We start from the raw sequence: 15,636 nt of genomic DNA, 5'->3' as shown, positions 1-15,636 counted from the left end.
GCCGGCATACTCGGAGGGAATCCACGCAGTCACGGGGAGGACATGCAAACTCCAGACTATTCAGGACCTTTGTGTTGTGAGGCAGACGCACTAACCCCTCTGCCACCGTGAAGCCCCCGTGCTGCCCCTAAACCATCCAATTTGTTTCAAATTTGATCAAATGGATTACTGATATTCCAAAGTAGATTTGGACGTTTGCCAACTGTGTCCAGCTTGAGAACTCTGGTGAATATATGTGACTTTCTTCTAGACTTGGCCTGTAGGGGCTGCACCTTGATCATCTCAGGTGGTCTGGCAGACCCCCCCATCTATGCCTGCGACATGCGCTGGAGAGAACAGTTTTATTTTTGGTGTGTCCGGAGCAGTGCGTCTCTCTCCTTAAAGCTCCAGTTCACTTGAGGCTGGGATGGCCCGTGGCACTCTGATCCGGGATTAACAAGCAGAGGGCAGCTTGTCCCGACATCCACTCACCCAAAGGTAAACCAAACTGTGTGGCTTGATGGACAAGCTGGTGATATGTCCTTGTCTGGCCAGCTGCCAGTTGCTTACCTCCAGACGGCGCAGTAGAGTTGTTTAGCAGCATGCGTGATATCTGCAATCTTAAATGCATGATACAAAACGGACACATAATTCAAAAGAGGCAATAAAGATAGAGCGCGATATTTCAGCACAATGTGGTTCTAAGAATGAAAACAGTACAATAACACGTTAAATTTATATTATTTTTAGTTTGATCACCTAAGTGTGTCTACGGCTCCAGTATTACTGCGCTCTTTTTGTACCAACAGAATATAAAGCAAAACACAAGCACCATCAGGTATGTGTACCAACAGATTCCCAATTTATCAACATTATGTTACATTTTAAAAAAAGTTAAGTTTTTTTAAGTCCTGCTTACAGTTGATTTAATTGCTTTATTCAAAAATAGATCGTTTGATGTCATGGAACAGATTTATCAGAGATAATCTTACACTTTCCACTTTTGCGCTGCTTAAATGTAAGCCAAGACACCCAAGCCTGCAGTCTTAAAAAGGGACTTCTCATGTATCAGCTCGCCTTCTTGCCCATTGGAGTCTCTGTGACAACACAAATTCATGTTCACCCACCACCAGATAAATAGCGTTCATTTATTTTTTTTAAAGCCACGAATGAACGTGGATTGTGTCTTTGTTCATTTTTAGCACACCTTGCGTGGTGCTCTAAGGCACTCAGACTAAACCAAAGTGAATCTTTTGGAGACACAAGTCAAAGCTTATAGAAAAGCTCAGAGAGGATTTAGGCCTGGTATTGATTTCCAACAGACTGATGTTGTTTCTGTGAGTGCAAGACATCGGGCAGCAGGTGCTCAATGTCAGAATGTTTGCTGTTATTTCCCTCGGACTAAAATTAGACTGCAGACCTTTTCTAGTGCCAACCAGATATTTTATTCATACTGAAAGGAGACGATTACACTCATGTTGCCACTGGAAGCGACAAATTGGGATATGATTTACCAAATTAACCCAATTCTGATTTGTGGCAACAAACAAGAATCTTGGTATATTTGCCCTTTTAACTGTTCAATATGTGTACATCACTTAAAAAAAGGGGACCTGTTTTTACTTCTACTCACATTTGAGGCTTTTAAGCAGTGATGTGCTGTCAGGGGAGGCAAGTGAGGCAATGCCTCACCTGCCACCAGGTGGCTTAACCATGAGATGTTTCCAAACAAAGTAACAAAATAAAATAGGTTTTAATATTTCTCTTTTGGTTTATGCTTTCTATGTGATTTTGGTGTGGTTCCTGTATATTTTGATAATCTTCATGGTCAAAATCACTGAAATTCCATGTTTCCTGATCAAAACAATGCAGCAGATGAGAAGTGAGGCAGACACAGGCAGTGCCTCCACAGCTACACACAGTATGTATTGGGCGTGCGTGCGAGGGGGCGCACGCTTGTTGCTATGTGGAAAAGGCAGGTCTTGAGGCAGCAAGTACCTCTGCCTCAAGGTAGGGGGCGATATATTGTCAACTTGCAGTTCAATGCCTCAGCAGTACTCTGACTCGCCACACTGGGAGAAGTGAGGGTGATCAAGCTAGCAGACACAGCTCTCCAGCGGAAGCCAGCATTTTTTTATTTTCTTTTTTTTAACTGTATAACAAACATGGCATTTTTATTAGAGTAAGCCAGCGTTTGTGGGTGTTTTTGTCAGGTGCAAAAATATAGTTTTATTGCTTGGAATGAAATTGAATTAAATGAATGTTTCTGCCAATATGGAAGATTATATACTGTATCCAAGATGAAATACTTCTCTAAACTGGACTTTAAGACAGAATTAATGCAATCATACAAAGTACGCTTTCATGGAGGATAGCTATTGCTGCTTCAGATACAAATACAGAAAGGTAATATGCCGTACACTCACAATACTTGATTTATTTTGTTAAAAGCCAATGGGACCAAAAAGTATTTGATAACAACTTTATCAAATAGTTTTTGGACCCATTTATCATATCATAATATTATTATGATAACGTTTTTATGAAAGCGATTAAACTCCCTTTTTTCCCCTATAGGTCTAATGTGCAACCTAAATCAACAATGACTAGAGCTGCACATATGAATTTAAGTAAAAGAAGAAAAAAAAAGTATGTATGCCTCACCTGGTGTTTAGCTCACCATACGTCACTGCTTTTAAGTAGCGACTCAGATAAACCTGCCTCCCAGTCTTTGCATACACGCACCCTCCTCTGCATGTCAGTTACTCTTATTTCAAGCCAAGGTCATTCTCAAATCTGTCTCCTATTTTCATAAGAAGCTTGTCATCATTTCAATGCATCCTTGCCATAAACGACGGCGTTGCATGCCGTTCTATTTCTAATAGTAAAGCCTTCAAGAGCAAGGAATCATCTTCAGGACTTTAATAGGACTTTCAAGATGTGTAAATGAGCTCGTAGTCTAATTTTAGTCACAGACATGAATCCACCTTGCCTACACTGTATCAGAGCAGCCATTTAATTACTTTGACTCTGCAACAAGAGAAAGCCGTCCACTCGCAGTAAAAATACTTAAAAACAACACAAAAATCATATACGTCAAAAAATGTTGATGATTTTATTAAGTTGCAGGATATAGCCATAAGTATTAGTTGTGACTACAAGTGTTTGTGATTTTATAACATTTAGGAAAGAAATTTATCATACATTGTAAAGAAAAACTGGTGAAATGACAATGTTTTAACAGTTTCAGCAATAGAACTGAATTTATGTTTTAATATCTAAAATGGCAAGTCCAGCTTCTGTTTTTCTTTAGGCTGAAAAAAAAGATACAACAATTAACAGTCACATTCTAAAATAACGATCTAAACATATATCAAGGTATTAGTGAGTTGAAAAATACATATATTTATTTTCACTGACAAAGACCTCACACATTGCTATACATATAAGATACAACATGTATCTTACAACAATGTTTAAATAGCACTTTTCTCTTTGAACTTCACTCTATACAAACCCCTTAAAGGCCTACTGAAACCCACTACTACCCACCACGCAGTCTGATAGTTTATATATCAATGATGAAATATTAACATTGCAACACATGCCAATATGGCCGATTTAGTTTACTAAATTGCAATTTTAAATTTCCCGCGGAGTTTCTTGTTGAAAATGTCGCGGAATGATGACGCGTGCTCGTGACGTCACGGACTGTCAGGAAATACTATTATTATTTGCGGCTACAAGTAGTCTCTTTTCATCGCGCAATTAAATAGTATTCTGGACATCTGTGCTGCTGAATCTTTTGCAATTTGTTCAATTAGTAATGGAGAAGTCAAAGTAGAAAGATGGAGTTGGGGAGCTTTAGTCTTTAGCCACACAAACACACGGTGATTCCTTGTTTAAAATTCCCGGAGGCGAAGCTTTACTATGGATCAGAGCGGTCAAGCGAACATGGTTCCCGACCACTTGTCAACCGGCAGGTTTCGGTGAGAAAATTTTGTTAAAATGTCGCCTCTTACCGGAGATCTGTGGAGTCCTTGTATCTGCCGTCGACTTCCCTCAGACACTGGCCGCAAGACACCCATGGACACACCCCTCCGACTATAAGGTACTATTTAATCTCACTAAAACACTAGCAACACAATAGAAAGATAAGGGATTTCCCGGAAATATCCTAGTAAATGTGTCTAAAAACATCTGAATCCATCCCGATGCAATAGATTTTTTTTTTAACTTTATTTTATTTTTATTTTTTTAGTCCTTTGCTATCAATATCATCATCCACAAATCGTTCGTCCTCGCTCAAATTAATGTGGAAATTGTCGTTTTCTCGGTCCGAATAGGTCTTGCTGCCGGAGCCTCCCATTAAAAACAATGTGAGGACGTGAGTAGCCCTCACCCTTGTGACGTCATCGTCTGCGACTTCCGGTAGAGGCAAGGCTTTTTTATCAGCACCAAAAGTTGCAAACTTTATCGTCGATGTTCTGTACAAAATCCTTTTCGCAAAAATATGGCAATATCGCGAAATGATCAAGTATGACACATAGAATGGACCTGTTATCCCCGTTTAAATAAGAACATCTCATTGCAGTAGGCCTTTAATCAAAATGAAAACACTTCAGGTGGAATATACTGTACAGTAATTACACATTTACAATATTGCTCAAGTTTCCAAGATGGACAAAAGCCAGTCATCTGGTTATACCTTGAAATGTTCCCACCTTTCATGCTGTGTTGAGAAAATGTATTCATGATTCAATGCTGGGATTCATTGATTCAGAAAATGTAACCGCCAGGGCTTTAACTAATCTTGCACAAAGTGATACAAGTCTTGTGTTTTGAAAACATTGGAACAGATGCATGTGTTTTTTTTTAATCACAATGAACTGCAATGATTACATTTTTGTGATATGTTGTATTTTTTATATTGATATGGACCTGTGTCTCCAAAAGTTTAGAATATATAAAAAAAACTTTAAAGAAGCATTTTGAATTTTTATTTTGTCTGATACACAATTGGTCAACATTTACAACATATCTCAATCAACATTCAATGTTACTATTCATAGAAACATATTTATAAGACTTTGACTAAAGCAAGTTAACTGATGTTATCTTGTGCAGGTGGTGATATGCTAATGGACGTAAGCAACATGCTGGAGTCTGATCTTTCCCAGCAATATCCTCCACCCTTACTGCCAAAACCTGGCAAAGACAATGCAAGGCTTCAGAAACTTAGGAAGAAGAGAACCAAGAGAAAAGGCAATCTCTCTCTGACCCCCATTCCATTTCGTTCCTGTTTGTCACCCGTCAATGAGGCCAGCACAGATCTTGAGTACAGCGACCAGTCCAGTCCGCCTAAGACACCAGATTCAGTCGGCACTGTGGAATCTGTGTGGTCTAATTCACAATTTGGCTCCCTCGTCGATCAGTCTGAGCAAACTGCATCTGCATTCCCTAACCATGAAAGCAGTTCTTCTGTTGACAACCTTCCCCTTGAATATTACAAGAGTCAGATCAGGACTTCTGAAGAGCAGGTGGCACCAATATATGAACGTTCCTCAAACTTATTTTTGGAATTGACTCCTTGCCTGATGCCACCTAAGATGTCAACTCCACAATCAAGTTTAGAGCAGGTTACGTCTCCTTTTCAAACTGCTTTGAGTTCAACTTCACCAAATTCCCTTGGGTCAGCCACAACAATCCATCCTGTTACTGTGTCACAGTCCAGTCCTAAAATATCAACACGTAACCTGCCACGACCAACTATGCTCAACCATGGCCCATACACAGTGCCTTCTCAAATTGCAGGTCTGCCTCTTGTTCCAGTCCTGCTATCAGTTTCCAGTGCACACTTAGAACATTTTACTCCCAGCCAGAGGGAGACAAACACCAGTTCGCAAGGCCACATTCTACCCAATACATCATCATCTTGGAACCCTGGGCCTATCAACAATGCTAACTTGATAGGCAAGACATCACCAGATACAAGGTTTGATGGCCCCAAAAACACAACTTTTACATCAAAAGTAAAATGTTATGACATCCCAATATCTCTTTCCACACAAGACCTTACAGAAAAAAATATAAACTACAAAGAAGAATTGCTAGAATTTGCATGTACGGCAAGAAAAGCTCTGGAGGAAAGAAAAGAACTGACATCAGCTTTTCCAAAAAATTTACGTGGAAAATCGCAGATTCCCTCTTGCACACAATCATTCACTTCCACTCCTGAAATACCCCAAACATGTTCTTTTTTAACAAGAACAGCTTTGAACTCTTCCCAAAATGGATTTGCTTTCTCAGATTCCATCAAGTCTTCAAGTAGTAAACAGTGCGCTGAAAAGGAGATACAGCAGAATCATAATCTGGAAATAGGCAAAAAAAGGCATAGCCATTACAAAAGGATAGACACTGAAAACACTTGTAGTACACTGAATAATGGCTTTACAACTGCAGAGAATTTAACGTCAAACATTTCTGCAACTTGCTTTGCCAAACCAACTGTAATAGAACACACCCCAAAGCTGAAAACCAACCAAGTATCAGAAAAAGAATCTATTTACTTACCAAAGGTCCCATCATTTCTGTGCACTGCACCAAAGAATCCCTCTCTCACCCCTGTACAACCGATTTCTACACAAGGGTCTACAAGTTTTCACCGCCTTTTGCCAACCTATCACCCTCCTCATGTAGCGGCACGCAAGTCTTTGTCATCACTGCTGGAGACTCAAATGTTTTTAGCCAACTCAAAATCCAAATCACAATCAACATATTGTGGACTTATTCCTGTTCAGTATGCTGCCCGTGGTGGAATTCGAACTCTGACATCATATCAAAGCCTCGTACCCTGCGGAACTGAACCGACCTCTTTGACAAAAACACGACATGCAGTAGATCTCTCAAAACATTATTCAGCAAAACAACTTAATGGACGTGATCAGGATCTGCATTCAACACAAACAGATTCAGAACTTAAAACAGAATGGACCATCAACAATAACAAAGATGTATTTGAAAACAGTTGTGAAGTCAAAACTCCTGAACCTGTGACATCTAATTTGGATATAACAAAACCAGAACTTCCCCTTGGCTTGGTACAGAAAAATATGTATCAACCCACAAGTGATGTATCTACACGTAAAGCCTCACACTCTGAGGCTTCAAAATTCCTTCCTACAGCAGGTGAGGTATACACACAGACTGTGACAATGTTTCCCATAGAGCAAGCTATAAGTACGACCCCGTGTCTAAACAAGAGCAATCGTTTTTACAATTCAATCCAAAAACCGGTGATTCAAGATTTAAATAAAGAAATACGCTGTATTGCAAATGTGGTAGAGGTAGAACATTGTGAGAGAAATGGGAAAACCCCTGCAAGTTTTATATCCAACAATAATTGTGAAGTAAAATCAAATGTCTTAACTGCAAGTACTGTAAACAGTGTCAGGTCAGCATCAGTCAATTATAATTTACATTTTAGAGATCTAGCTGAACACAAGCTTGTTCCAGATCATCCCTCAACTATAACTGCAAACAAAGGTGGGTTACACAACCAAAGGGAAGACTTTAAACCCTCCCAAAGTAATAATACACAGATATTTCAAGAAAAAGCATACAGTGGCTGTTTATTTAAAACTGCACCCCAAAACCAAATTATAACTACCACTGAATCAAGATTGCAAAATGAACCTGCAACTGCTTCTGCATGTTACAGCCACCCCAAAATATGTGCTGTTTCCTTAGCTGAGAAAAGCAGCAAATTTTCTGAGACACACAATTCTACACTCAATGAACCTGTAGGGGACAATATGTCTTTCTCCGGACAAGGTTTTGCTTTGAAAACTGCAAGTTTAACATGTCCTAGCACTGTAAATAATTTGACAAACAATAATTCCATTCTGCAAACCAAACTTCCTGGCATACCCATGATTATTAACAGATCAAAAACCAAATTCCCTTGGGAGAGAGACCAACAACCACATTTAGAACTTGTTATGCTTAACACAACTAGTGAAACTCGAGGAAGTTTTACAGTAAACTCCAACAAAGCCACAAGGGACAAACTACTGGCATCTCTAAAAATTCAAACTGTACTCGCTAAAAATACCAAAGCTGTAAGCAAAACAAATATTAAAAGCGAGGTGAACATTGCTAAAACGCATTACCAGCCAACCAATGATTTTGTCCGTTTGACTGAAAAAATACCCAAAGAGTCTACAACCGTCATACCTGCTGTGCCAAATATTTTAGACAGTGATAGTCAACAAGGAAACACATCAGTTGCAGGATCACTGGCTTTTAACAAGACCGTAACAAACATGAGTTCTGCTCTAGAGTCAGGTGATCTAAATAAAAATTCGAAAGATCAAACTGTTTCTGAAACTATGCAATCAAACCATTTTGATGGCAATCTCTCTTGTTGTACTACCTCTGATCATTTTATATTTAGAAGCCAAGTGATGAGTGGTAAACCATCATATAATACACCCCTCACCAAACCTGTGCCATCAAGTCCTATTATGAGGCATTTGACTCAAAAAAGTCCTGGTCTGAGAAGATTAGAATCTGCAGCAACAAATGATACAGAAGGCAATTCTGAGAAGGAACTTCATCTCACATTATTAGAGGAATTGCTACCTCGAAATACTGTGGGAAGAAATTTAAAGTCTCCAGATTGTACTACAGCAAACATATTGAGTAAATGTGTGGAAAATCAAATGGATGCACAGTCTAGTAAAAACAAGTTGTCTGCGGATAAGGTTCACACTTCTGTCCAATTAGAAGGCTTTCACAGCAGAGAGGAACAAGCAAGTAAATCAATGAAAACTGACATTGATAATGTAAATATGAAAAACCTGTTACATACTGTTTTAAATGAAACAAACGGCGCAATGAATCACCTGTTACCTAAGGTCACGCAATCTGATCATGCCCCACAGAGTCCAACAATACAAACACAACCTTTGATTGCCCCAGGAGCCTCCTTGTTACAAGAACCAACAGTGTGTAATATACCAATAGAAACTCTTGATTTAACTTTACACCAGTCACCTCATACTTCTTTGTTCAAAACAACAAACAACAAACCCTCTTTCGTAAAAGCAAAAAATGATCAAATGTCTTTAAACACAGTTTCTAGTACTCATCAGCTCTCCTTTATAACCGATTCTCAACCCGAAAACATTAAAAAAAAGGTTTCCTCACAACCTGAAGCAGATCTAAACATTAAAACTAAAACTATCCCTCCCGTCTGTTATCCGATTAGTCAAAACACACATAAGCGTGTGGAAAGAAGACCTTCTTCTGCCACTGTAGAAACAAAACTTTCTGTTGTAAGCTCCAACAAACAAGCTTTGTCTGTCAATAAAGTTCAGCCTTTGACAGAGAAACCAGTAGAGAGTGTTTCTCTTGCAATGCCAGCAACAGATACTGTCATGAAATCATCCAAAGTTAAAGTTGCTGTGATTGATTCTACCACTCCTGCCTCTCTGCCTCAGGCTTCAGTCTCAACTCCATCCCCAAACAGAGGAATGTCACCGCTATGTCAGCAAAACACTGGACTCAATCACAAGGGTGTTTTAAAGATCAAGGATATACCAGGAAAGACAGATGCCCCAGCCATCGAACCCTTCAAGAAGTCAGTGACATCAACTGCATCTTCAATTGCTGAGCAAAAGAGACCTAGGCCAGGAACATCTCCCGCACCTTCTGATCCCAAGGCAGTGGAGAAGTCAAAAGGTCTGAAGGGTAAGCTCAGCGGATGGACACGGCTTAAGAAACACTTGGTGGTTGAACCAGAAGAACCTTCGTTTCCAGAATCACTGGCCAATTCACAGGATGAAACCAGTGGCAAGCAAAACACACTTCATTATTCTCCGGATAAATCACTAGCAGATGAATGTGATAATCAAGATTTAGAGAGGAACAAAGAAGATCCCAGGGCGCTAAAGATGTGGGATGCCCTCCTTTTTCAGATGTTCTCCACAAAAGAACGAATCATGCACCAGCTCAACGTCACAAAAAAGCTCAATATCACAAAAAAGCTCGATATCACCAAAAAAGATTCAGAAAAAGAGAAAGTCTCTCAAGAAATCCAACCAGAGGTTCCGTCCTTTGTCAATCGCCTGCCAGTTTTGCTCTACAGCCCTCGATTTGATGCCAGGAAACTAAAAGAGGCAGTAGAGAAGCCGTTATCAAAAATAGCAGCTGTTTTTGGAAGGGGATTGTTAAACCGAAAAACTCAGGAGGATGATCACAAAGACTTCAATAGAACAGCCAGAGGATTTGGCTCAAATAAAATTAAATAAATGTAACAGCGCTTATGTGATTTGGGTTGATCATTTATATTATTTGGAGACACAATAAAAAATATAAAATGTGATGAAGGATATGAATGATAATGAGAGAAATTTTCTCGACACACTTTTGTTCAGTTTTGCAGTAGGCAAATATCCAGTGGGTTACATAACGTAATGATGGGATGGCAGTATTGTTTGAACAATGAAGTTGTATTTGATTGAGGGAAGTATTTGATGCCCTACCATGAAGCAATACTTCTGCCCCTGATAGACCAGTGGTAGCCATTGAAAAGGATGAAAAAGACACCCAACTGTGTGACATAGAGTAGGAAACTTACCAATGAAAAACATACCTCACTGCATTGAGGAACCAATAACTGGTTCCATGTATTGTAGAACCTCCTGGCCTCAACCTGAACACCAAAGATCAGACGCGTCCACCAGCGTGACGATGACCCAAAACATAAGGCCAAAGCAACAAAAGAATGTCGAGAGAAGAAACGTCAGACCTTAAACAAATAATAAAATATGTGGAGGGAGTTGAAACCAAGTGGCAGACTTTAACTAACTTGCCAACACGGGGTATCCCACCAAGTCATGTCTTAGTCATGTTTTCCAGCAATCAAATACAACTTAATTTATCATTTTTATTTGATGTTCTTTTGGTCTCTCTGTTAAAATTAATACACAATGCAAATGAAATACTTGTCAGGTCTTTGCAAGGGGTGAACACAAATCTTTGTGAAGAATCATCAGTAAAAACGGAGGTTAACAACAGTACTTTTGTTGTAACAGTGGTTTTGAAGAAAAAAACTACCATATTTTTCGGACTATAAGTCGCAGTTTTTTTCATAGGGGGTGCGACTTAAACTCAGGAGCGACTTATGTGTGAAATTGTTAACACATTACCGTAAAATATCAAATGATATTATTTAGCTCATTCGCGTAAGAGACTAGACGTATAAGATTTCAGCGGATTTATCGATTAGGAGTGACAGATAGTTAGGTAAACGTATAGCATGTTCTATATGTTATAGTTATTGGAATGACTCTTACCATAATATGTTACGTTAACATACCAGGCACCTTCTGAGTTGGTTATTTATGTGTCATATAACGTACACTTATTCAGCCTGTTGTTCACTATTCTTTATTTATTTTAAATTGCCTTTCAAATGTCTATTCCAGGTGTTGGGCTTTATCAAATAAATTTCCCTCAAAAATGCGACTTATACTCCAGTGCGACTTATACATGTTTTTTTCCTTCTTTATTGTGCATTTTCGGCCGGTGCGACTTATTCTCCAGAGCGACTTATACTCCGAAAAATACGGTAACCTTTTCTGAGGACTAGTCACCCTTGACCTTACACAATGGTAGACCGTTACAATGGCTACAGTGAATACACAGGACATCAAATGCTAGCGCTGTATTGACATCTTTCGAATGTTCATAATTATTTTTTATGAATCTCATCAAGTGTGTTTTATTTCTGTTCAACAAACTGTTTTATTCAGAAATTAAATCACTGCAATTAAGTTTTGTAATAACAAACCCCGTTTCCATATAAGTTGGGAAATTGTGTTATGTAAATATAAACGGAATACAATGATTTGCAAATCATTTTCAACCCATATTCAGTTGAATATGCTACAAAGACAACATATTTGATGTTTAAACTCATAAAATTTTTGCAAATATTAATTAACTTAGAATTTCATGGCTGCAACACGTGCCAAAATAGTTGGGAAAGGGCATGTTCACCACTGTGTAACAGCATTTTTTCTTTTAACAACACTCAATTAACGTTTGGGAACTGAGTAAACTAATTGTCGAAGCTTTGAAAGTGGAATTCTTTCCCATTCTTGTTTTGAATAGAGGTTCAGTCGTTCAACAGTCCGGGGTCTCCACTGTCATATTTAACGCTTCATAATGCGCCACACATTTTTGATGGGAGACAGGCCGGATGACACGATGTCGAATATTTCCAAAAACAATGTGAAATGTGGACTCGTCGGACCACAGAACACTTTTCCACTTTGCATCTGTCCATCTTGGATGATCTCGGGCCCAGAGAACCCGGCGGCGTTTCTAGATGTTGTTGATAAATGGCTTTCGCTTTGCATAGTAGAGCTTTAACTTGCACTTACAGATGTAGCGACGAACTGTATTTAGTGACAGTGGTTTTCTGAAGTGTTCCTGATATCCCATGTGGGGATATCCTTTCGAGATTGATGTCGGTTTTTGATACAGTACCGTCTGAGGGATCGAAGGTCACGGTCATTCAATGTTGGTTTCCGGCCATGACACTTACGTGGAGTGATTTCTCCAGATTCTCCAAACCTTTTGATGATATTATTGACCGTAGATGTTAAAATCCCTAAATTTCTTGCAATTGCACTTTGAGAAACGTTGTTCTTAAACTGTTTGACTATTTGCTCATGCAGTTGTGGACAAAGGGGTGTACCTCGCCCCTTTCTTGTGAAAGACTCAAGCTGTTTTTATACCCAATCATGGCACCCACCTGTTCCCAATTAGCCTGCATACCTGTGGGATGTTCCAAATAAGTGTTTGATGAGCATTCCTCGACTTTATCAGTATTTATTGCCACCTTTACCAACTTCTATGTCACGTGTTGCTGGCATCAAATTCTAAAGTTAATGATTATTTGCAACAAAAAATATATTGTCTTTGTAGCATATTCAACTGAATATGGGTTGAAAATGATTTGCAAATCATTGTATTCCGTTTATATTTTACATCTAACACAATTTCCCAACTCATATGGAAACATGGTTTGTAAAAATACATGTTGGCATTGTAGACAAAAATGTATTTATACTAAAACCAGAAATGTGGTACCTCGACTTTTAATGGCCCCAACTTAGGAGTGTTTTGAGATAGCAGCTGTCTCTCAGCTAATTGTTATGCTTTAGGTTGCACACAAAAATTTGAGTTACAAGCCTCCCCACCACTAATTGGCGTCAAAGTGAATGACAGAATGAACCCCATGAGATCCGTCCAAAACATCTGGTCTCTAGTGGTTAGCATCTGGGCCCCGCAGTCAGGAGTTCCGGGTTCAAATGTTCCCAATGAGGACAAGCAGTATAGAAAATGGATGGAATGAAGAAAGTGGTGGGAAGGACAGTGCTGAGAAAAAGAAGTGGTCTATATGTATTGAATAAAGAAAGAAATAATCAAAATCATGATGCAGAATGAATCGATAATGCGAGCAAAGAATGTTGACTGTGGACATTTTATCATGAAAAAATGGAGAAGCAGTTTCAGGAGATACTGTAAGTCTGCTCGACAAAATGAATGCTTTCTGGTATTATTACACTACTACATAAAACTACTGAGATTGTATTACATTCTGTTTTGTTATAGAAAAATATTTTTAAAAAAAATGTATAAAGTTATGTTACATGTTAGAATTGTGTTTTTTTTTGGCGGTAGGGAGGGCAAGCTCTGATTAAACTGTTTTGAATTAATTTCAGTGGGCGACATTGATTGAGATTCGAATACTTTGACTTTTGTCATAGATCTAAATAAGTTTGCCGTGGCTCAGATGGTAGATCAGCAAGCCAGAAAACTTGGGGTTCCTCGTACGGATCAATCTTCCGTCATCTTAGTCAATGCCGTTTTGTCCTTGGACAAGACACCTTGCACCCAGTACCTCTCACCCTGGCTTGAATGTCACTTAAAATGCAGATAACTGGTTTCGCACCATAAAGCGCTTTGAGTTTCTAGAGAAATAGAGATTTATAAATATATTTTACTTCACTTGTACAAACCCTGTTTCCATATGTGTTGGGAAATTGTGTTAGATGTAAATATAAATGGAATACAATGATTTGCAATTAATTTTCAACCCATATACAATTGAATGCACAATAAAGACAAAATATTTGGACTCGTCAGACCACACAACACTTTTCCATGTTGGAACGCTGATGGGTCGCCACGAGGCGCCCCGTAAAATATGGGAATAAGTAAAACGCTGGGGAAGAAAATGAGTAAAACAAATACAATCTACACTGGGCTCCTAAGGGGGGCCTAGTCTGGAGTGGGAAAAAAAACCTCCGTGCAATGCACACATAAACACGTTACATTTAATCACGACAAACTCGCAACAGAGGGGCGGGGAGTTGGGGCCCTGGAAGGCGACTGCTGCTTTGAAGCGCTGCCATCCGACCATCACCCCGAGGGGAAAAAGCGGTGGTGAAGGCGTGGGGGTTGTGTGCGTGTATGCCCAAATGTCTTGGATGTGATGATGTGAGGCCGATCTGCAAAAGTTTGACTCCAGATGCCATTGAGGAGGGAGGGAGGTCAAAAGCGTCCATCATTGAGGTGTCCTCGGAGGTGGTTTCAGAACAGCCTGGTCCTGTTTCCAAAGCGTCAAGGCCACTCAAGGGAGTCAAATCGTGAATTAGAATGTTTGTTTTCCGCAAGCAGACAAAAAAACAATGACTTGTCTGTTCTATTCGTCCATGCTGGGTGCTCTCAAATAATGTGTAATGTGTTTTACCTGAGGCGTAGTTTACATGCTCAATGCCGTAAGAGGGCGGAATATAATGCTTTCAACACGTTTGAAAGTTAGTGCCCACTCGGCAGCCACTTAGGGTTGCAAATAGTCTCTTAATTTTGTTTAGGTTTGTGGTTATTTAATATCCATGTTCTGTTTTTTCACATTCAATTGAACTGTTTTCACTTTCAATTTGTGTTTTTGGCGTCAAGGCTTCAATGCGTAGATAAGAGCTGGACTCTGCTATCCGCCGCTATTGTTACGTCTGAAACATTTACATCATGTGATATTTGCAAGTTTGGGAGCTGTGAGCTAAATTCCTTGTAACTTGTTAAATACTGTAAAGTTTTTATTGCGCTATTTGGGTTGTTGGCTACACAACAAAGTTAGCATACCTGACAGCATACTGTCGCAAAACGCAAGCTTTGCCATTTGGTTGAAGGTATCTTTTATTGACCATGTTCACGTCATTGCTGTGAGCGAAAATGTTTCTTTTTCTAAAGCACTAAAAGTCAAGATGATCCTGTTGTAGCAGAGCTGTGTGTCCCCACCACTGAGGCACACAAACACTCAGGTAAAATACTTGTGAAAACCACAAAAACATAACTAATGTTTGTCAGGAATAGTGAGATAACATAACACTGCACTCTTGTATCTGCTTTTGTGTTTTTCTGGACAGCATCTGAGAAGAAAGAGAATCTTGGACGCCTTGCTGGACGGGAGGGAATGAACTAGACTGGACTGGCTTTTCTATTAGCACACCTTTTTTATGTTTGTATTGTATTATACACAAATTAAAAATTTCAACCAAAGAGGAGCTATTGGCTATT

At 39.2% G+C, this 15,636-nt stretch overlaps 2 protein-coding genes across 10 annotated transcripts in view; one reads left to right on the top strand and one right to left on the bottom strand.

The window, feature by feature from the left end:
* The first annotated feature begins 283 nt into the window (after positions 1 to 283).
* LOC133542784 (mucin-2-like) lies at positions 284 to 15,618 on the top strand. 7 transcript variants are annotated; one of them, XR_009804208.1, is made up of 4 exons: positions 284 to 477; positions 2,557 to 2,628; positions 5,107 to 15,380; positions 15,486 to 15,618. XR_009804208.1 is itself a non-coding variant. In XM_061886943.1 (4 exons), exons 2-4 carry the CDS (start codon positions 5,115 to 5,117, stop codon positions 15,539 to 15,541), a joined length of 987 nt encoding a protein of 328 aa, XP_061742927.1. In that variant the 5' UTR covers positions 291 to 477; positions 5,107 to 5,114; the 3' UTR covers positions 15,542 to 15,618. The 7 variants fall into 7 exon arrangements, 4 of the variants coding, with proteins under 4 accessions (XP_061742927.1, XP_061742926.1, XP_061742928.1 ...); XM_061886943.1 differs by lacking the exon at positions 2,557 to 2,628 and having other exon boundaries at positions 291 to 477; positions 5,107 to 5,974; positions 15,310 to 15,380; XM_061886942.1 differs by lacking the exon at positions 2,557 to 2,628 and having other exon boundaries at positions 292 to 477; positions 5,107 to 7,167; positions 15,310 to 15,380.
* The window catches only part of LOC133542789 (lymphocyte-specific protein 1-like), an 80,993-nt gene continuing 68,437 nt past the window's right edge, over positions 3,081 to 15,636 (bottom strand). For all 3 annotated transcript variants that reach the window (XM_061886956.1, XM_061886953.1, XM_061886955.1), the window contains one exon: positions 3,081 to 3,293. The gene's annotated coding sequence lies outside the window, so the exon portion shown is untranslated. The remainder of the gene's footprint in view (positions 3,294 to 15,636) is intronic.

Source organism: Nerophis ophidion, linkage group LG25 (genome assembly GCF_033978795.1).
Source record: "Nerophis ophidion isolate RoL-2023_Sa linkage group LG25, RoL_Noph_v1.0, whole genome shotgun sequence".
Taxonomy (NCBI): Eukaryota; Metazoa; Chordata; class Actinopteri; order Syngnathiformes; family Syngnathidae; genus Nerophis; species Nerophis ophidion.
This window is presented reverse-complemented; position numbering and strand designations above follow the sequence as displayed.